At 35.4% G+C, this 23,311-nt stretch overlaps 1 protein-coding gene across 5 annotated transcripts in view; it reads right to left on the bottom strand.

Moving 5' to 3' along the window:
* DACH1 (dachshund family transcription factor 1) overlaps positions 1-23,311 on the bottom strand; it is a 355,781-nt gene that overhangs the window by 117,707 nt on the left and 214,763 nt on the right. For 3 of the 5 annotated variants that reach the window (XM_083885201.1, XM_083885199.1, XM_083885200.1), the window contains exons 4-5: positions 791-946; positions 79-251 (exon numbers count right to left, since the gene is read on the bottom strand). In XM_083885201.1, coding sequence (XP_083741327.1) covers positions 79-251; positions 791-946 — 329 coding nt within the window. The remainder of the gene's footprint in view (positions 1-78; positions 252-790; positions 947-23,311) is intronic. The other 2 variants (XM_083885202.1, XM_083885203.1) reach the window with 1 other exon arrangement.

The following is a 23,311-nucleotide window of genomic DNA, read 5'->3' as shown; positions in this document are numbered from 1 at the left end:
CTATATTTATGGTGGTTGGGAGTGGGTTAGAGTTTGGTGCCTTTTGGTTTGGTTGACTTTGGTTTGTTCTATAATTACCTTAATAACAGATGTCTCCACTCTGGATGGAGGGCTCTGCACTTGTGCTGCTGCTGCCATGTTGGCGATGGTGCTGAGGTGGTTCATCTGGCTCATGGCCATCGTGACAGAGGCTGGAGGTAGGCTCACAGGAATCAGCGGGTGGGGCATCATCATAAAAGGAAGTTCCAACCCTGTTGGGGGGAAAAACAGGGAAATAGGTTTATGCATCTTTTCTTAAGCACTGTTTTCTTTTTCTCCTGATGGACAATATTCAAGTGACAGGTGGCAAGATGGTTCACATCGCAGGAAAAAGCAGCTCTATGTCAGTTCTCTTCTGGCAGATGCAGGGGTGAATCACTAGCAAACATGGAGGGTTTCTAGCCACAAGGAGAGGCTATTGGACCTCTTAGTTTGTTCATATCTGTGTAATGTATGATATAATTGCTAAGCAATGGCTATTTATTATAGTTTTTGATATCTGCTGTAAGGTGCCTTAGCACTGTGTCATTATGCCACTGATGCACAGGTTAGCAGTTATTTCAAGTACCAATTTTATTGCATATGTATTTGTTCTTTAGTGTCTCCACTTCCCCTGCTTAATACTTTTAAGGACGTATTCCAGTATTCTGCACATCCTTGATTTTCCATTGCCTAATTATATGAACACAAAAAAAAAGAGACAGGAACTAGAAAACTGTTGATGTTAGTGCTGAAAGACGTCAACCCGTACCATTTGGCAGGAGGTGGTTCTGTTGAAGAGGGTTGAGAGGATGACTAACTGGAACATTATGCTGTCCAGGCAAGTTGGGGTGGTTAACAGAGGCCTGTGATCCTTGGGTGGGGGGAGACTGAAGTTTTTCTTTATCCCAAGAACCATCACTGCTGCCTGTGGGGAATGAATATATATTATTTGGATGAATGAAGACTCCAAATTTTCAATTTCTGAATTTGGAAGGAAGGTCAGCAAATTTGGAAGGAAGGTCAGCATTCTAAACTTTTTTTGCAAGTGGCAATTTATTTTTAATTTTCTTTTTTTAATACGTGGTTTGGGGGAAGGACTCTAGGGTTGGGGTTTTTTCCAATCCTCTGAAAAAGGTATGTAAGAATAGCTTTTTAAAGTTAAGAAGTAGCACACAAACATAAAGTATTAGAGTCGTGCTTATTCACATGAAGTCTGTGTTTTGTGTATATTATACATACACATTTCTCATACTTAGAAAATAAAACTAAATATGGCACTTTTTAATATGTGAGAGAACATTTTTGCCTGCAAGATGTCTAACAAAAAATATGTCCTGTTATGCCAATTAAAATTTAAACTATAGTTATATTGTGTCATGTATTTGTGAATAAATAAACATTCTTCATAGCAATTAAAAATTAATTTATTGAGGGCAACAACATGCACACATACATGCTTAGCTGATGATTCTATTTCGTATATTCAATTTTTATGTCATATTATTAATAAAAATGTAAGGCATTATATTGATTCTTGCAGTCTTCTGGTAGTGGAACAGACTAACAGCAAAGAAGAATGGGGACAAACAAGTACTGAGATGAGAAATAATTAATTTATTTGAGAAACACTCTTCACTACTGCAGAATTCCTCATAAAAAATAACCATAGAATTAAATAAGATACAATTAAAGGACAATATGAGACACTCTGTATAAAGGACAATAATAACTAATATCTCATTTTTACTTTGTATAGTTATATGCAATGAAAAGGTTAAGATCTTCCAACCTGACAAACTGTATTATTCTTGGTGTGTACTTACACATAATGCTGAGATTGAGTGTATGTATGTTTATGCATACACAGTAATCTATACACTCACTGTATGAGTTTATTTACCATACACAATCAATAAACTATTTTTGAATATATTAATAAATATGGATATATGCATGCATTCTCAGCAGTATTAATATACCCATCAGCAATATATGATTGCTTCCTTTTTCATGTAGAGCACAATTTCAACCTCCTGACTTTGAAAATATCTACTATTTTCATGGGAACATCTTTTGATAGGGACTTTAGGATGACATAAGTCAAGATGTATTTGATCTATGCTCAGTTTCTATTTAGCATTATGGATTATAGCAAAGTGCATACTTCTGAATGTTTTTCTACATACATCCTGCTTTTTAATGAACAACAGAACCTGAAAAACAACAGGAACAACATCACCTCCTTTCTTACTTCAGTAGAAAAGGGTAAGCCTATTAGTCTTGACATATTTTAACATCGTCTCATTGGATGACAAAAGCACAGAAATTGGTAGAATTCCAATTTAATTTCTCTAGATCTATTAAAAACCTGATTGTAAAAGCTGTACAACATAGTTTATAATGAAAAATACTCCATTATTGCCATGATTTTCTTTCCCTAGTTACTTCAGGAAGACAGTTAAGGCTTAATATAAATTCTAACTCATTAGCTCAATACTGTCTCAATCCCAGTGTAAATTGTTCAGAAGTAGGTAATGAAAATTCAGTCCAAAGTCTCCTGCAATCAAACAAAGCAATTTTATGAAACAATGAAAAGAATCAATTATATGAGATACTTTTATTATTTTACAAGAAATTTTCATAACCTTTATGCAGCAAATATACTTGAGCCGGAGAATACATGACTTGAATCTCATGACCTCTGACAAGTGAACATGTTTTCTTGTATTTTGAGAACTAAGACACTCTCAAAAAGCATGAACATACATTTAAATACCTAGTAAAGCAGCTAAATCTTATATGGAAAAAGATGTTTTCCTTTGAATTTTATATTCTCTGATTTTCTGATTTTTACCATGGTGATGTACGCATTTCACTCCTTAACATACAGGCCTACCCCACCCTCCTGTTTTGCTCATACCTTCTGAAGAGTCTATAGCAATCCATTGCAGCAATTCAGTTGTGGATGTCATCCCATCATGTCTTTGTGCTGGCAACTCTGCCACAGTTTTCCTGCTGCACAATGGCTTCCAGCTCTTCCTGTTTGGTGGCTATGCTGTTGCTCTAGGTGCGTTTCAGTTGGCTTGTCAATCCCACCACTTTTTTGGGGAAGACAAGTAATTCCTACATGACTATTCTTAGGTACTTCTGTAATTTCTAATACATCATTAACCTACTTTGCAGTCTTTGCCACCATGTGGCTCTCCATCCTCTACCTCCAGTGAGATGCCAGAGCAAAGGACCTTGCTAAAACACTGCCCTTCAAACACTGGTGTGCCTCTTCCAGAGATCTCTAATGAGTTTGATTTTATCCCTTTCCCCCTTTAAATCTAGGTTAAAGCTCTTTCAATAAGCCCCACTCCCATTTCCCCTCTGAGCCAGATCTCATATATATATGAAGAATACAAATAACACACATATATATTAGTAATTCTATTAATATTTCTTAGCATTATAAGGAAGATGTTTACATTCATAGGGCTGCTGAATTCCTAGTAATGAGATATTTTCCCTATTTTGTATCAGCAAGATCTTCTACAGTGCAGTTAATTTCATGTTACATGCTGATGTTCGATATGGAGATGGAGTCAATTCTTCTGTGACCCTTCCTAACCTGGTCACAGAATTTTGCAAGGTCAGTCATAGTTTGCCAATTATGGCTATGCTTATGTGGCTCAGAAATTAGAGCTTTTCTAAATCAGTACTCTTTTCTGCCTCAAAATTACAGTGTCTGCTGTTTTAGCACGATATTGAACCCAATAATAATTTGGAAGAGAGAAGACAAGTTTTAGAAAGCCGAAGTATCAAGGCTACCATTTAGTGACAGTGTCCTTAATAGTTGTAGTCTAGAACCATCTGTTAAGATTTGCTTATATGGAAAATGATTTATAGACGGAATCCAATCCATAAGATTAGAAACCACTTTCAAACTTCCAACTGTTGAGCTCATGAACACTTTAAATGAACAGACACAGATACAAATAATCTTGGCCATTCACAGTGTTTTTCTTACTCTAGTTAAACAGAACACTTTTCCTCTTAAAGGAAACAGTTATTTTCATTAATGTCAAAGCAAAATAAGTATTATTCCTTAGACCCTATTCACTGTGTGCACAAAGTGCAAGCTACAAGTTCTGTCACTTTTTACATTTGATTTTGATTTAATGCATTCAGTGGTTTCAAAGAGTATTAAAAATCTGTTGCCTTCTTCCTCTTCACTTGTTGCCCTGCTGGAGGCTTATGTTTTTCCAGTTTCCATCAGTGGTTGTCAAGTCTTTGTAATAGGATTAAAAGCTTGGACACCTGATATCCCTGGGTGCTGCAGTTCACCCTCATAAAAGCTGTTTGCTTTAAATTGAGAGAAAATCAGTTTTTAGTGGCATAATTAATTAAATTATGCAAAGTGTTCCAGATTCAGCATAACACTTTCTGAAGCAGCAATTGGAAGCTCTACATTGCATTCAAACAGCATTTCAATTGATGCTGCACTAGGCTGACCACAGAGTACCATTTTCAAGGCTTTCAAGCACAAGGGATCCAATTTTGAAATGCAAATGCTTAATGTTGAGTGCTCAAACCCCATACATATGTACTTGAATAGGCAATTTGGTAGCCAACTACGTATTTCATATGTGATAGTGCTAATACAGGCACTCAAAAAATTGAAATAAAGTTCCAAATATGTAAGTACACACGCTTAAAAACCAGGCTCAGATGATCTCACGTTTTCTCATGATGAACAACTCCATGGAAAAAGAACGACAATACTTTTTCACAATTTAAAAGCTATAGTACAGAATCCATTGCTTTCCTCATCACCAATATTTTGGCACATATTTTCCATAATGTGAGTTACCTTCTCCCATAATCAGCAGTTAGACAACAAACCATTATTTGTACACTGAAGTGGGTCTCTAAAAGCCTGATGCCTGGATTATTTGTATTCATTAGTAGCACAATTAGGTAGCTAAGGATGGTAATAATAAATTGAAACAATTCTGGACTAGAAGGTAATGCAGCCAAGAAAAGGAAAATGAAGCAGAAAACTAGTGTACAATGTCAGCCCCACAAACAAACATGATCTAAATATACCAGGTTCGTTTTTATAATCATTACTCTTATGTGTAGACTCCTTTTCCTTTTTTCATTCTGTCCCCATCAGGATTCAGTTTCTGTTTCCACAATGTGAGCTGAACACCTTAGTTCCTGCGATAGTCAACAGGGATCCAGCCAAAAGGTTCTGGAGAGCTGCTGAGCTCACTCTGTGAGAGACAAGGCTTATCTTTGGCCAGTTTAATCTGCATCTGCTGCTTCCAAAGACTACAGTGACCCTTCTCCCAGAGTCAGTTCAATGGTCTAAACGCACAGGTCCTGAGATGGCCAAAAGAATTTGAATCATGTCTTACAGGGTTGGTGAGTACCACACAGCACCTTCAGGAGATCGATCCCAAGGCTGTCTGGAGCTATAGATCAGGCAGGATACTCGAGGGTATCTAAGGTAGTAGCATATATCTATGCCTAGGCAACTAAGTCAAACTTTTTTTGACTATAGATGGTTTTTAGAAATTAAAATTAAGCTATCTGCTAGGCCCTTGGGTCTTCCTCTTCCTTTCATGTGGAAAACTTGATATTTTATGGAATTACAAAGAACAATTCAAGCATGTCTTTAGGCAAGTGAACCCTAGCACTGGCTCAGGGATAGTTTCAGGTACCATTACATACACAAGCAATATCACACAGCAAAAACACAAAAGAGTCTGATTTCCCACTAACAACTCAAGCCACTTTCTTTTTGTGTGTGTGTGTGCTACTGATCTCCTTTTAGTCTCCTAATCTTTCTGTTATCTTCTGTGTTTGCTGAAACAATTTGTATCTCGGCAACAATTACCAAACAAAGCATCAGTATCAGCTGTGTTGGCTCATTTTTCTGAAGTGGACTATTCATGATCTAGGCTATTTATGTCCACTGGAAAATATGCATAATCAGTGTGCTAAAAATTGGTAATCTTAGCCTCCTGACAGTGAGGAAACCATTTCGTTAACTGCCCAAATCAAATACTGCTGCTTTATTCTTTGAATTGTTATAAATTTGTGATTTGATTCCTATATAATTCAGCTTCCTAAAATCAGATGTACATTTTATCTGCAATATATAAGTGTTGTGAGACTGTATAAAGGATACATGCCTACAGATAAAGGCATTTTTATAAGGTCTTTACGTTACTGTTACATCATTAAAGGAAAAAAAAAAACCACCTTTCCCATTTGCAAACAGTATCTGTCTAATATTTTTGATACTTGGATTGCTACCTCTTCCGAGATCACAAAGTGAAGAAGAGAGAAAGTACTATGACATGGAAAAGTAAGTTTCCCAAGTCTTCTCTGTAACTCTTTGTATTTGGCTTTACATAAAGATTTTTCTTTACTTTTTTACTGCCTCACAAAGTTTTGCATTGTTTTGGGGGTTTTTGGTTATAAAATCATGTTGATGCTCTTAAATAGGCCATGAGCAATGAGGGCTCTTAATTAGAAGTGTTTATAATTTTCTCTAAAATAGTAGGCTGATGGGTCTGGTATTTGTAGTTCTGCTATTATCATGACACATTATATACATGTACAGTAGCAAATAAAAAAAAAAACAACACATACACACAAAAAAAACACATATCCTCTGATAAACATTTTGCTACAGAAATATATAAAGGAAAAGCCAAAAGAAACTTTGAAATAACATATTTTTTATTCTTTGCTGACAAAAGTAGAAATCTAAAAAACAGTTAGTAGCCTCAATCATGTCGACTGCTTCATCTACTGTTTTAATTTTATTGCATACTTGTTTTGTGGCAATGGCAAAAAAAAATCATAGCTGCACTTTGCACCATAAGCCAAATTTGTACCTACTTTACTTTTCCCATATTTATGTTCTGATAATAAAAACTGTAGTAGAAACTGCTAATTCCAGGAAATAAGATTGAATTCTAAATGCTGAATACCAGAGTATAGGCTTAATCATTAATCAGGAAATACTGAATTTATATAAGTTAATAAGTGAAAGAATTTTTTTGCAGTTACAATGAATCCCATAGAATATAGATATTTTATACTAATCCTTCATTATTTCACCAAAAAAGATTAACACAGGAAAAGCTTTTTAAAATTCAATTTAATGAATAATGAAACTGTCCAAGACAACTGAAAGCTCAGCAACTCAGTTACAGGCTGTGTGACATTTACCTAAAAATAGATTTTCCATTTGTCTCCTTTTACTAATACCTAACTTGTGCTAATTTCATAGATAAAAACTAGTTTATTTTTATTATCTTAAAAGATAACAATGCAATTTTAGATACGCAAAAATAAACTTGTGGCATCATCAAGAAACAAAAAAATCAGGCGTGTTGTATGTACTATGTTCAGGAAAATAAAAACTAAACCCCATTTTCCTGTCAGGTACACCTGGTTAAATAGATTAACTTCAGACCAGAAAGCTAGTCCCTTGAGGAAGAGTTTTTAAAATATAAAGACTAATGAACCATCAGAAGTTAACCAAAAACCACCAAAAACTACATTTTCTTTATCTCTCAACACAATGAACATCACAAAGTATTTTGTAAACGTCTCAATTACAGTGGTACGCGCTTTTGTACAAAAATTGCCTGTTCAATAGAAAATTAATATATTACTATACGTACTCATTTCACATCATTGTGGATATAAATATCTTCTGTATGCTTAAGGAACAGGTAAGAGTGAATATGCCTGGCTGAGTAGTCTATAAGAACATGTTTAGAACATTTTCTGAAAAACACGGGCTTAAGTTTTTTGATGTAAAATCCTGTTTTCAGTTTATAAAGAAAGAAAGAAATTATCCTTATTCAATTTGTTTCTCTGTATAATCATTATAACAGTATAATATGCTTCCTTTTCAGTACAGTGGAAACTTAAACAGACAGGTCCAGAAACTTGTCCAAGGTGAAAGATACAAGTTTGAGCTTCTGAGTGATTCATGCCTACAAGTAAATGCCTAAGCTTTCCTCAAAATATGGATTTGGATGGGATTTCATGATTACTATCTACACTGGTCTGATACAGGCAATTCCTCAGTTGGTGTGGATCCTGATTTTTGATCCTTATTATCTCTCATCTGGGTTTTAAAGTGTCTAATTCTATATTATCAGTGCTCAGAAACAAGAAAAGTAAACCAAAGCAATATATCATGTATGTATTCATTAACTTGTCTTCTCTCTTCTCTTTCTCTTTAAAAAAAAACCTCAAAAGTTTTGAAAAATAATAACCTAATTATTGCCCCTTTAACTCAAGAAAAGAAGTCATATTTTCAGGACATCTAAGTATGGCTGACAGTTCTGTATAAACTAAATACTAAAGGAAAACAAATACTAAAAAGTCCTCAGTAAATACACAGAAGTGCAAAGATTAATTGCATAGACAAAATGCATAAAATGAGAATGCTTCCTAATTTCTTCTGGTAGATAGACACAATTGTTAGCTAGTCCACAATTTGACCAACCTGTTTCAGCTGTGCCATGATATGAAAAAATAAGAGAAGCAAGATACATTGGGCTTGAAAGCACCAAAATTAAAAGTGAGAAGGCCTCTGTAAAATCATGTTCGATCTGTTCCAAAGAAGATGCACCATGGATGAAAATGCAAAGCAGGGAGGTTGACATATTACAGAGAATCAAGTTTATTGATGATTTTTTTTAATTGCTGAACTAAAGAGGAATATTTCAATTTTCAGCACAAATGCTGCACAAACTCATAACTGTACATTGGCTCTAAGAGACTGCACACAGAATGCCTTCTTGAACATAATTTTCAGATTTTCACTCAGTGAAATTTTAGTTGTTTTCTTAGGAATAGTTAGTTTAGTTGTTTCTTAGGATAAAGGCTTAAAATATCAAAAAAGCAAATATTGATCAACAGATTAACATGCAGTCTTAAGCAAAGTTGATCGCAAGGTCGCACAGCAATTCCATCCCTATGCTCTCTGGGAAAACAATTGCAAGTCGGCTGCATGAAACACCACCAGCTGCAGCAAGTTTCAGGCACTCTCCAGAGTACATGGCTGTGTTTCCCTTTCACGGGAAAGGAGACTTATGTTTGCCCAGATATTGACTTGATGAGCAGCATGGAGCTGGACACAGAAGTTTCTGAATTGATGCTGCATCTCTTCCATACTAGAAAACTGCTGTGGAAAAGCCAGAAAGCTGCACAAGCTCTGAGGCTCACAGAGCCATTTCCTCCCTCCTTTGGGAAGCAGGTGCTAACTCAAGGCTTTGTGAGGAATTGTTTTACTTTTGAGTTGCCTGTATAGCTTTGATTTAGCTCTTTCATGACTGTTCTGACATAGTCTCTAGTTTTTAGGTCTTATATATTCCTTAAGTAAATTTGCAGCACATAATAGGCTCAGGTCTCAAAGAAATCCAGTGGTAATGATAATGACAACTATTATTATTATTATCATTAAAAATATCTTTTTCTAGCTTTTAGGTGCACAACTTCACTACTTCAATGTTATTTGAACATACGGGTATGCATCTATGTGTACACCTCTACCTTCATGTCACACACACACACACAAACAAAATGTGTAAATACATAAATGGTATAACAAATTGTGAATCAGAGTTTTACTAGAAAGTAAATCTAAGTAAATTCTTTTCACATACTTAGATTTGGAGCATATTCGCATACCAGCTCAAAATCTAGTATGTTCAGCCTAGCAAACAACATAATAATGTGCTTCCTTCGATCAAGAGTAACACAAATGTTATCTTGTGTCTGGCACGGACTGAGAATCATTATTACATCTCAGCTGCTTTTCAGCACTTTCATATGCTACAGTAACTTCATCATACACTTAAGCCTTTAGGGTTTTTTCTGTAGTTCCATGTCCCAAGACAGATGAATGTACCATGTCGTTACTTAAAGGAGGAAATCTTACCTAAGAGTTTATGGATCCTGAGTCTTCCTTCAGGACTGCTGAAACTGTTTCTGCACATGATTTATTGCTTTCTCAGGATGACAGTGAAGAAACTTACAACTAGTATGACTAGTAGTAACCGTAGAAGTAATAATATGTGACAGAGCAGGTGGACACTCTTGCCCCCAAAGGCCTAATAGTGTGAAAATACTGAAAGAAACAAGTACATATACACAGACAACAAGCTACTGAGGAATTTCCCTCAATGAGAAAGTTCTATATATAATTGTGTATTTAATTGCTTCTCAAAATTGGTGTTGCTTATGCAAAAGAGATCATTTTCTCTGTGAGATTTAGTCTACCACCATTCTCCATTTATGTACTGATACCCTACTCTACACAGAACTGCTGCTGGTTTTGCTGACTGGAGCCTTACAAAAATGATCAAAGGTAAAATCTTCACACAAAGGCACTAAAAGTATGAAATTGGATTAACAGGCTAGGAATGTGAATGTGATACATCTTAAACAGCAAATTTCTCAAATATTTCCTAGGATTTTTGTTACTGGGGAGGGAGAAGGGTGTTTCTAATTTATTTTGGTATTTTTGTTTTATTTTTAAAATGAAAAGAAACCACTATCATAAAGTTATTTAACACAAAATATTTATTTACTTCAAAAGATGTCTGGATCATGCTACCTATAACCATCTCTAGTGGCAAAGATCTTCACCTAACATGGAAGAGACAAAAGAGTCAAGCCAGTGTTTGACAGAAAAGTCTATTGCCATTAAATGATAGCATGCTATGATAATTTGTTCAATATTGGCTTTACAGTTGAATCTTTTTTTTTTTTTCCTCTCCCTATAATAGTTCTAGGACAAAGAAGCTCACCTAAGCTATTATACCAAGATTTAGTACACTGAACTTTACCAAGCCCACATGAATCTTATTCATTGTAGTCATTCCTCTATCTTATATCAAACTGATTTGTGAAGAATGCACACACCCTTTAGGTGTACCTTAAACAGTATTTTTAACTGTGTCTTAGACAAAATTCTTAGTCAGGTATTTACATCCTGATCTCATTTAGTAAAAACCATAGTGTTGCGCTCTTTTAATGGTAAGAAAAAGACATAAACACACATCTTACTATGTTTCCTAGCTCCATCAACCTTTCTTCGTGATCAATAATTCATCTGATCAGAGATGAGGAGAGTTACATAACAGGAGAGACAATAGGTAGTCACAAAGTACTTTTTCTTCACCCTGTCTCGACTCAACTAGTGACAGTGTTCTCCAGGTCAGAACTGTGGGTACAGTTTTAAGAAATACAACCTCTGTTCCCAAGTCTAATGCTTTCTGATAAGTTTTGACCTGTGTATAACTGATGGCTACTATGTAATAACAAGGTGGGCTGATGCCTTCTCAGTAACCTGTGTTCAGTCCTCTGCAGGCCCAATGGATAAAGACGTTTCTGTGTGTTATGTCCCACAGACTTAAGGCCTACAAACAAGATGATACCTTAGTCATTCACATTGATCAGCCCAGTACAGAATGATAGAATCATTGAAGGATTTGGGTTGGAAAGGACCTTAAAGATCAGGTAGTTCCACACCCATGCCATGGCTGGGGGGGAGGGGTTGTATCAGCTCTTTGTAGAATATCACTCATCTTAAGTTTCTCAAAACAAATACACCTCAGCTAGAGATCTGGATTCCACCACAGTGGCCAAGAACGTGAACATTGCTTGAAATGTTTCCACTACTAGATGTACCAATGTGTTCTATACTGCTTAAAACAAACAAACAAACAAACAAAAACTAGCAAACAAACCATGTTACTTTTGGATTAAAAAATATTTAGGCTTAGACCTTGAACTAAAATATTCAACAAGGGCCAGAAGTTTTGTTTTTTTTCAAATTCCAAAACATTTTTTATCCTGATTTAAATTTTTTTTTCTTTAAAATGCAAGTGAACATTTTTTCAGAAACCTTGTCTTTCTAAACAATCTCTGTAGTGTACAGTCATTATAGGTTTCTAACAAAAATAAAAAGCTTCATTTTTCACTTTTAAATCACGAAGACATGAATGCACAGACAAATCACTAACAGGTAACAATTCTCCCAGAAATCAAATCCTAGAATTCAAATTTGGCCTAAAGGCAATAGGAAGTTGGAGTGGTATTCCTAGAAATGGAATTACAAGTAGAAGAACCTGACACTTGGCATACAAATTTGGCATACAGCTTATATGCCCTGCAAGGTATAGAATACATAATTCCACAATTATATTCTAAAACAGGAAAACATCTACAAATAGCTTTAAAATATCTTTCCCTTTAAAAATGTTAAGACTGAAATCCTGTTTCCATTGGAATCAGTGAGACTTGATAAAGGCCAAAATTTTCATTCTGGTTGCTTTGATGTACCAGTCTGGGCACAGCTGAGTGCAAAGATACAAGTCCTAATTCAAAGCAATGCCTAAGCATGTTGGCTCAAAGGATGGACAAATGCTAAAAACTGGCTGAAAAGTTATTATCTTGTGGCTAATGTTTCAAGGGATAAAATATGTTACTTAAATATGAGATATATGATAACTGAACATTTGTCCTGTAAAGTGATTCGCTAAAAAAGAAAATACAAATATTGAGACTACCTTTAGTTTCCACAGAGATTTCTGCGCAGTCTTCAGGATTGACACTGTGTTAAAGTATTAGTACAATTTTTCAAGCAGATTAGTCTGAACATAATGCTTTGAAAAATTCAAAAAAGAGAACACATTGCAAATGTCACTTTTTTAGTAGCTACAAAATGCAAACTCCAAGTGTTTTAACCTAATGAATAAATGAGTTTGTCCTTTATGTATAAAATATAGTTTGTGTTTGTTGCACAAGTTTTTTAATAATAGATGAATTTTAGGTTTGCTTCAACATATTCAATACAGTGTGATTAATTTGGTTTTTCAAAAATGCAAACTAGACATTACTATATTACTCTGCAAAATGCACAGCTTGCAACATTATTGTCTCTGTGGGATCTTAAATTGAATTGTAAAATGTGTCTTATTTCGAGTTTGATTTATGTAAGAAATTTCAGTGGATAATGCCCTTTTTGAAGTTTCAGTGCTTTCTCCAAAGAAAAAATACATAACTAAAAATCATGACATAGCTTATTATAAATCACAGCAAAGTTTTATCCTTACTTAATGTTCCACTTAAAAATCATATACTGATGCTACATATTAGATTCAATTCACTGAATTAACTTTTTGAAGCTTCGTATTATGACAGATTATATAACGCATTTTTGACATGTTCTGTGATTTTATTGCGATATTCTAAGTAATTACCAAATCTCTTTTTCTCTAAAAAAGCTTTCCTGTGCCCTGAGAATTAATCTATGATACCATTTAACTTGGCTTTTTGAAGTAAATATCACTAGATAAAAAGCCAGCTGGTTCTGAATAATGGGATACTTGAATGAATGTATTAGTGTTTGAAAATGAGAGTACAAATCTTTTAAAAAGATTAATTTCCATAAGAAAGATAGCTCACAGATCTACAAAAGAATAAATTCAAAACATAATAAACTGGCAGAAAGAGAGGTAGATTAAAGTAAAGGCAGCAGCACCTTGTTATTGCAGCTGTTGTATGGCAGTGATTCTGTATCAATTACAACATTTGGTAGGTATGGGCAGCCTCTTCAAAGGCTTCAGTATAAAGCTTGAACCTGGAATACACAGTACACCCTATGTAATAACTTGAGTGATTAATTTTTTTTCTTAACAGGACATAACTTTTGTTCCTAACAATTGAGTCTCTGGGAAGTGTTACAAAGACGCTTCTGACTTTAATGGGAATAGCTAACATCAGTTTTGTTTTTTTATTAAAGATTTGGATATGAATTTATCTTTATCATGGAAAGAGCTTGGCTTTATCACCACACACAAATGCTGACATCAGCATGTAAGCTGACTTTTGTTGTCCTATGGACTTTATTTTCAATATCCTGTTTCAAAATATGTTTCCTTGAATGGGTCTAGGATTCTGTGCACACAATTGCTTTTGCTAAATATTAATGAAACAAAGTTTGCTGATGCCACTAAATACTGCAGGTTTGCATAAACAAATGCTGAGCCTCATAGAATTAAATCATACTGGGACAAACTTTAAAGTACGTGGGGCATTTGTTTGTTTTTTGATGATGGAATTAATCTAGTTTCCATCAGACCTACTTCAAGTTTTTCACTGGTAGGGTGGAAGCCAGTTTGTTCTTAGTATATTCTGGGCAATCTAGTGATTTTGTCCAGAAACAGTATCCTCAAAGGATGCTATAAAGCACTGTATTAGTAAAGTGCAGGGAATTACACCTGCCAAATCCAAAAAACAAACAGCAAGACTTTCTTCTATGGTAAGACATCAAGTGCTGAAAATGCTAGTATCAGTAGCATTTAGGCAACAGGAGTTGAATGTTCCAAAATAATGTTCTTTTCTGGCAAAACTGCTGGACAGCAGGTTTCCCAGACCCACGTGTCTGGGCCATACCAGTGCAAGGAGAGCAGCAAGTTTTTAAACAAGTCGAGTAGGCATTTAAAACACAATTTCAGAAATTTCTATCTTAGTCAGACTCAGATAGATTTTCAAGTGATCAGTTATTTTAGGGCATCTTAATGAAAATTTAATTCCTTCCTCCAAAGCTTAGAAGTATTAAAACCAAAAGAAAATATTTGAATAATGGAAGATATTTCTGTTTCTATCCTGACTTGTTCTCTGTGGAAGCTGAATCATTGTTGCTGTTGAAACCTAAAGCAATGAATAATGGTCTGAGGGCAGACTCTCAGATATCTTTGGTAAAAATTTTAGACAAAAATTTTACAAAATTATAGCAGTGATTACTGATGACAGTCTATACCTAAACTGTACTATGTACAAAAATTGCGTAATTCTTATATATACATTTAAAAGACAAATTTCAACATACTTTTTAAATGCATCCTAACAGAAAAGTTGCAAGAACATTTCAATTTAAATGACATTCATAACATAAAAGTTGTAAAAATACTCAGAACTGGATTGAAATACCTAATCCTGAACTCCCATTTTGTTCTGGTATATTTTCAGTTCAATTCATATCTTGTCTGATATGTTTATGGATATATTAGAGATATAATACACATTTTTCGGTATGTGTATACTTTCTAAATCACTATAAAACATTTCTAATTTCAATGCTTTCAAATGACCATATTTCAAAATTTCTTTTGCATTTCGGTTGTTTTTTTTTTTCCCATACAACTAACAGGTAAAAACATTTCAGGAAAGTGGATCCTGATATGGTGACATTTCACATGGAGTGATTGTATCAGACACTGATGCAGACTACAATCGGCCCGCTCACATGAATACTATTCAAAATAATAGTTGCAAAATGGGAGTGAAAGCAGAAGTTTGGCATAAGGTCACATGATCAAAGGTAATAATTAGTTAACAATTAGGGTTAATAGTTAGTCCCTGACAGTTGAGCCCAAGCAAGTGGCCATGTTGTACGACAGAACCTGTTACCCTAAACTTCAGCTATGCCAAGAGCACTGCACGGTCAGCAGAGACCCATAAGGAACGAATTATTAAGCCATGATGACTCACAGATTTTCTTTCAGATGCTCATCCCTCTTGTCAGAGATCATTAGAGAAATATTCTACTGAATATGCAAACACACAGGACACTTGTGTGCACTATAAATGTCAACTACAGCATGCTCTCCGTACTATACAGTTACACTGCAAGGCACAGAAATGCCTGCTGCACCACCAGAGAATGGCAGACTTCAGCCAAAGAACCAAGTCAGAGGACTAGAATTAGATCTGTGCAGCAGCTGCTGTGACTCATCTCAAAGATCATGCTTTCCTCCATTATTTCAATTTGCTAAGTCAAATAAACTGCCAGACTCCCTTGTACACTTTGAGAACACTGCAGACCTCCACACAGGAATGAGCTTTCAGTGATTAAGAATAATTTGAACTGAGTAAATGAAAGTAAAAACAAATCAGGGAAGTATTTCAAGATTAAGGCAAATGTCTATTGCAATACAACTGAAAGGACTTTAAACATTACAAATAATTCATTTTAAAATTCAGTGACATTTACCAGTCTTTGTTAAAACTGGCTGCAAAATGTTTACAGCAATTTTCTGAAAGCAACTCCAGATTCTTTTTTAATCACACTACTTCAGGAAAGCTGCTTTTAGTTAAAATACAAAAATCGTAGTTACAAGGTTTCTGCAAACATAACTGCCATTCCATTAAGGAAATGGCACAGCAAACAGTAAATAGTGGCCCCAAGGGAAATGTAAGTATTGATTTTATTACTATGTTGGTTGGGTTGTATTTGCAATTGTCAACTCTAATTTTAGGCTGTGCATTAAGTATCCTTATAATAGCTTAAGGAAAAGAGCAAATATTAATTAGAACATATTGATAATGTTTTTATAAGTCTTAGATTTAGTGCTTATCAAGCATATGTTTTGAAAACATACAAACCTACTTCTTGCTTGTAAATGTAGCTAATAAATGAACAGGCAGAAACTATAATTACATGGATTATGTGAAAAACTATGATACTTTTTTGCATGAAGGCATCTCTGAGATGCAATTGCTTTAAAATTAAATTGAAGTGCAAAGATATTTCTTATTGCACATGGCTATGCAATGGCAAATAAGATTGAAGCCACTGATGAAATACAAAATTATAAATACAGAGATTGATTATGACTTTCATCCCAGCAACTGTTTTTTGATAGCCAGATTCCTATTCAACATTTAGTCTCTAAGCACAGATGCCTGCTACACACAGAAACTGCAGAATGGGTTATACTTGCAGATACTACTAAAGGTAATTCATGTTCTCTTTTTCCTAGTCTTTAATTAATTTAAAACAGTACTTACATAAAACCAAACTTATTATACATTATCATTTGTTCCTGATAATATCCACATGCCCTTAACTTGCAGAAGAGTCATGACTCACTTTGGTATTATACCGCAAAAAGAAAGTAGCAGACAGATTAAAGTAACCAACAGAAAATAAAGGTTTACAGCTGCTTCTTCAAAGTTGCACAATCTTCCTATATGAAATGACATATGGTAAGTATGTGGTGACAGTAATTTCAAACAATGCAAGACTGATTGGACAATTCACAGGAAAAGGATTTCCTACCCATATGTGCTTCGCATTTCAGTTTACAGTGTGACTTGCACAAAAGGTACATTACAAGTGCCAGCTGACGTAGCTGACACTTCAGAAAAAATCAATTCCTCATAGGTTTTTTGCTTAATGTGCTTAATATCTAAAGGTAGCTAAAACCAACTGTGTGCCACCTACAGTATTGTCAATTCTCACAATTGTATCACCACTCCTGATATCATTCATACTTCTTAAAAATCTCTGCTGCAAATACATGATGATTTTAGATTAAAGTTTAGATTAAAGATTAAAGAAAAAATCCTGTTTCTTGCAGTAGAGTGACTAGTGCAGTAGGTGGATGTCCCTGTGACTGGGTGAGCATTACCCTCTGAGGGACATCTCCTCAGGCATGACCACACTTCCAGCCCTGCCGGGCAACTCAGACTTTTGGGTTGCAGCTGGACATTTAACCTGGGTTTATTTAAACACTCTGTTGACTAAGTTTTACATTGTTGTGAAGCTTTGTTTTAAACCTTAAAAAAGCAGATTACAAGCACATCAGTGTCAAAATACTATTTTTCAGGCAAATGGGTTGCAACAGTTCACTACCTATCTCAGAATCGATACACACTATACAAATATGTGATTGCTGTTTGTGGGAGAGGTTGACAGGTTTCTCCTAGTCTCTTGACAGAAGAAATAAAGACCTTACTGAATTTTTTCCTGCCCTTACCCACACTACATGTGTGGAGCGTGCACAGGGACAGATTTGCTTCATGGGATGCAGAAAGGGTGTATCTTTGTGGCTCACTGGGCTCTTCTATTATACCCAGAAAAAGCCAAGCTCACAAGGTACCACTACTACCACTTTGTTCTCCACCAAAGCAGAGCCTCTTGTAGAGCTGGTCTGGGAGCTGGATAAGAAAAAGCTTTCCATATGCATCCTCTGCAGATTATATAACTTAATAGCCTCTGCAGAAGCCTGAAGGTGAATAAGCTGGAGTATGTTATGTTTGGCATGTACCAATGCACGCAGATGTATAAAAGTTCAAGGACCACATTTGTTATGCATGTATTTATACTTTCTTTCCTCCCAGGAGACACCAAGATGTTAGTCTGTTAAAGTCTAAATAACATTTAGGTGGTGCAGAGTGGATTGTTCGTGGTCACCTGATAAAAGTAAACTTCCTTATTCATACTGGTTACTAAAATCTGTGGCTATTGATTTCACTGAGCTGTTATGTATATTATACAGCTGTATCTTTGCTAGCAGATATTTCAAGTAGACATAAAAATACACAAATAAAATAATAAACCTAAATTACAAAGTCTATTTCATAAGTTATACATTTTCTGCCATGGTAGAAAAGGGTTTCAGCAATGTGAGTACAAAATGTCTGTGAGAAAAATGAAATGGGAACGTCTCACTGTGTAAAATGGACTGCAATGAGCCCTGGTTAAGCTATATTTTACAGTGGATTTTATACTTCAAGTAAATGCAATGTTCTTAATATAATAATTTCTCAATGCACATATAATAATCAATATCCACAGTGCCAGGACAGGCACTGGAATATAGCTAAAATTGTTCATCTCAATATTATTTCAATAATGTTTTCTAAAATAAAATGCTTCTGTAAATGATGACATTATAAGATTATTTGAAATTCTTATTAAAGAAATCCTGTTTCTGTTATTATTGTCTAACAAGACCACAATGTTGCATCATTTAACAGGCCTGAGAAGGCAGGCAGCAGAAAAAAAACCCAACATCCCTTTGAGCACAAACTTCTTTGTGTATTAAGCAAGCAAACCCATGTAACTTCATGTTTAGCAATAATAACTGTATACTGTTTCTCAAAAAAAAATTCACTGTGCCTGTTTCAATCCTGCCAGATGTTATTAGCAGTATTATGTTAAAATTTTGAAATACAGCAGGAGAGCCTGTAATTTTCTTTTTTATGTCAGAATATGAATATACATAAAAAGAAGAAAGGTAAGCAAATGTCAGTGTTATTTGAACCAAGGGAAAAACAAAAGAAATAAAGAAACTAGCATTTTATTTTGCTAAAGTAGCATTAACAAAGGCACTGACAATTTTAAACAGGGTTTATTTTTTACATATTCACAAATAAAAGTGATTACTCTCAGAGAAATCTCTGTTGTGGTGATGAGGAGTGCACTGCCCCTAAAAGCTTCAAATCTTCCCCTGCACACCCTGACAAAAGTTCAGGGGTGATCTGGTGCTCAGAGACACATTCTTCCTCTGCTAATACAACTTTCTGCCAGTACAAGATAGCGTTGATGAGACTGCTAGTTTTCTCCCAGGGAGACTAGGTTATATTCCTGGAAGCAGCTGAAATTAGAGGGAGTCCTTCATTTTAGTGAGGAGGTTAAAGCATTCCAAAATACACACCGCTCAACTCACAGGAATTCGAAATGTGTTGCGTAAATAGCTCTAGCTGGTGACATTTTCTAAGGCTAAACAAGCTGCTCGGGAAAATGGTTTGTGCTGAGTCTTAGAATTATTAGTAAATCAAACATCAGAAGTTCATGACTTGATTAACACAAGGTCCTGCAAAGAAGTTTAAAAATAATAATCCTAATTTTAATTCAGCATATGAAGTGATTATTACCCTGAATAATATTATTTGAAAACGTAGAAATCAGAAGGGTTTGATACACAAACCTTCTGAAAGAAACTCTGAGTTTCTCTTCCGTGAACCGGTTTCTCATACCACAGATGGTAGCCCAGGAGGGGAAATGAGTTCTGCAGACTCGCCACCCACCGGTAGGGGAAGGGAGGGAGCAGACTCTGAGGCTAGTTTTGACCCTACCCCCCAGAATACCAAACAGAATTGCTTCAAGTCACAATTTCCTTCTTATGCTGCTCCCAGGGCAGCATGCAATTATGTACTGCAACTGGCTCAGGGCAGGCTGGGTCCACAATTAGTCCCTTGACCTTGCTGAGACTAACAGTGTGAGTAAGGTGAGCATGACATATCTCTCTTTCAAAATTCTCAATTATTTTATGCAACTAATGTAACAGTAATTTCCCTGCATCTTAAAGAAATTGCTCACTATCATAAAAAGAGACTTGCCTATAAACTCTACTAAAAGGTCAAAATGATAGTTTTAACTCAAAGTTTCCATAGCTTTCTCGATAAAATGAGTATGAATATAGATTGTCGCTTTATTTCTACTTTCCATTAAAAAGCATAGGATTTTCTTCTACTTTCTGTAATAGGTTTATTAGTTATAGCTCTATTACAACAATACTCAAGGAAGTTCCATTCATATCATAGACAATTATCTGTGATAAAGCTCATGGCAGAAACTGTAGATGGAATAAATGCTGACATGGGTACATTAATGCACATGCCACTCACATCGTGTCAGGTACAGCTACCCCTTAGGTTTGAAGATACAAGTGCTCCTTTCAGCACTTTGGCATATCTCAAGTAATTAGAAGCCATCTGCTGAAATCTTCTACATTCAGTCTCAAACAGCCATCTTGAAATGGTTGGGGCTTCATGTCACGCTGGAGGGCATACCTTTCCCTCAGTGCTCAGGCTGAAAGAGGCCTCAGACAGTGAGTAAGAATGAGATCATGCAGTGAAAAAAACACTGCCAGGAGTATGACCTAGTCTGTCCAATTAATTGTCAGTGAGTTAAAACAATGCAAACTCATTAAACAAACAAATATAAATCCAAACTTCTAAATTAAAGATGAAATGTGGGTCAGTTTGGGACCCAATCATTAATTAAATAATCCATAATAGCCAATTAAAATAGAATATCAGGAAGAACTGAGGCAGGGAGAGATGGCTCAGTTAACCACAGAGGGAGCAGAATGTGCTTCTTCTCATCTTGTAGCCATGATGCAACATGCATCTACTGCATACGAGTAATGGGCACAGAAGCCCGTATCCATGGTTGCAGAGGAAGACTTTTCAGGGCAACATTAAAATACCACAGCAAACAGAACTCCATGGAAAGTCACTATTTTTATCTTCCAGTCAAAGAAGCCCCGTGAGTGGGGTTGCAACCTTTCTGTAACACCTGCCTTACACACACAGTAGAAAAAAACTATTATTCCTTACATCTAAAAGGTCACTTAATGAAACAGACACAAAGAATAAAACATGCCCCAGTATATGCTTTGAATGATTAATCACACTGAGTTCTAAACCCATCATGAACATGTGATCACAGCTGAGTGATACTTGCTGTAAGATGTATACGATATGGTGAGGGAGCTACCACAAAATAGTAGCATACAATAAATAATAAATGGAGAAAATACCCCATCATAAAGTTGAAGAACATTTCTGAGTGCACAATATTAATGGAGATCAAAAAGGCAACTAACCCATGTGTAATACATGAGTAGCGAGAAGTAACCTCCAGAACTTCCATGTAAATCAGTTAGTTATATAGCACACTGGGTCAAGGTTTAGTGAAGCAACTTCTCAAAACCATAAAAATCACTTATTGGAACAGCTGACTCTACAGCATGTATGATGAGAAGACACTTTTTAGGAATCCTGAGTAATTAAAGGTGTTGCTTTGGCCAGTGACTATAGCTGGCTTATCAAGAGCAGTCACAACAATATAATTTAGACAGCTCTCACAAGACAGGTGTCATAGTTTGGCCCTAAAACAGCAGATTATAAAGTCCCTGAATCTACCTCATTTCACAGGGCAAAGCTAGTCATGAAAGTCTCATAAAGTCTAGAGCCCTTTCTGCATCAGCTCTGCTATGCTGAGGACAACACTGAAAAGTGGAGTCAATGCACAGATATACTTCAGAACCTGATCTCCCACGTAGCTTTTATTAAGAATGTAAGCATGTATACTGCAAATAACAACATACAGGTTATTTAGCATAATCAAAAATGAAAATATTTAAGACTATGCCAGCTATTTTTTAGTTAAAATGAAGCAAATTTATCAGTCAGGGAATATGAAAGAGTACAATACAGTACATATATTCTTTCGGAAATCCACACAGAAATTTTGTATACAGTTTTGAGGATGTATTGTTCAGAAATGTAGAATATTATAGAAATAATTTGGGGGATTTTGCAAATGGCTATTGCGTCAAATTAACTTTTTACAACTAAGTTTATGATGGTAAAGAACTCTACCAAGTTTTCAAAATTTAACACAATTACCTAAACATCCTTAGTTTATACAGCTTTGCACTAATATCCTTGAGTATAAATCCTGCAAGCACATTAATCTTCACCTGTTCAATACACGTTTCTTAACTACACAGAATCCTACAATAAGGGTTCTTGTTGTAGGGTTCTGTGTAGTTAAGAGTGACTTTTCCTTATTCAAGTCACTGCAGTCGTACCCCAACAGTGCTCACGGTATAATTATTTTTGGCTGACGAACCAGCAAAAATCACCTATCTATTAATCAATTAGTCTGTCAGATTGAAGCTGTATTACAATACTATTTTGTAAAGCCAGTAATATATCTATCTTTCCTTGATAGAACAATTAATCACATGTTAAAGATGGTTCCTGCACATAGGGCAAATTTCTGCTTGTGACCAAAGAAGTATCCAGTGGAGCCCTGGCTGAATCTCCTCCATCTCATCTCGTCTCTTCATGGGATGAGATCCCGCCTCTCCATGCTTACATAGTTTGTCCCCATTAATAAAGGCCTAGAAGAAAAATCTGCAAAGTGAGAAATCTAAAAACACTCAGAGGGTGAACAGAGAAGCCAGAGATTTTAAACCTTTTCTATAACCTCCCTTATGCACCACAGAAGCTCAAGCTGAGCTGAAGCTTGCTAGTTGGAGAATACAAAAGCCAAGAAACCTCAGAAGACACTCCTTCAAAAGGCAAATGGAGTCCAGTGTTAGGCAATATTATTCAAAGACCCAGAAAAAAAGCACAAACATACACTCAGTGACTCTAGAATTTGGTCAGTAGCTTCAACCACAAAAAAAGAAAAGCAAAAGATCTACTAAAATTGCCTCAACTATGAAGTTCTGTAATTAAAAGTGAAATCAAATAGAGAAACGAGGAGCAGATGTTGGTTTTATTTCTGTATGTTGACTTTATTAAGGAAACATTTCCCCATTCCCCTCCCCCAAGACATCCTTTTCTTTCATTTATGTGCTATGATTCCTATTATTTTCTTTTCCCACTA

This window comes from Zosterops lateralis, assembly GCF_965231275.1.
Source record: "Zosterops lateralis genome assembly, chromosome: 2".
Lineage (NCBI taxonomy): Eukaryota > Metazoa > Chordata > Aves > Passeriformes > Zosteropidae > Zosterops > Zosterops lateralis.
Note: the sequence above shows the minus strand (reverse complement) of the source record. Positions and strands in the feature narration are given on the sequence as shown.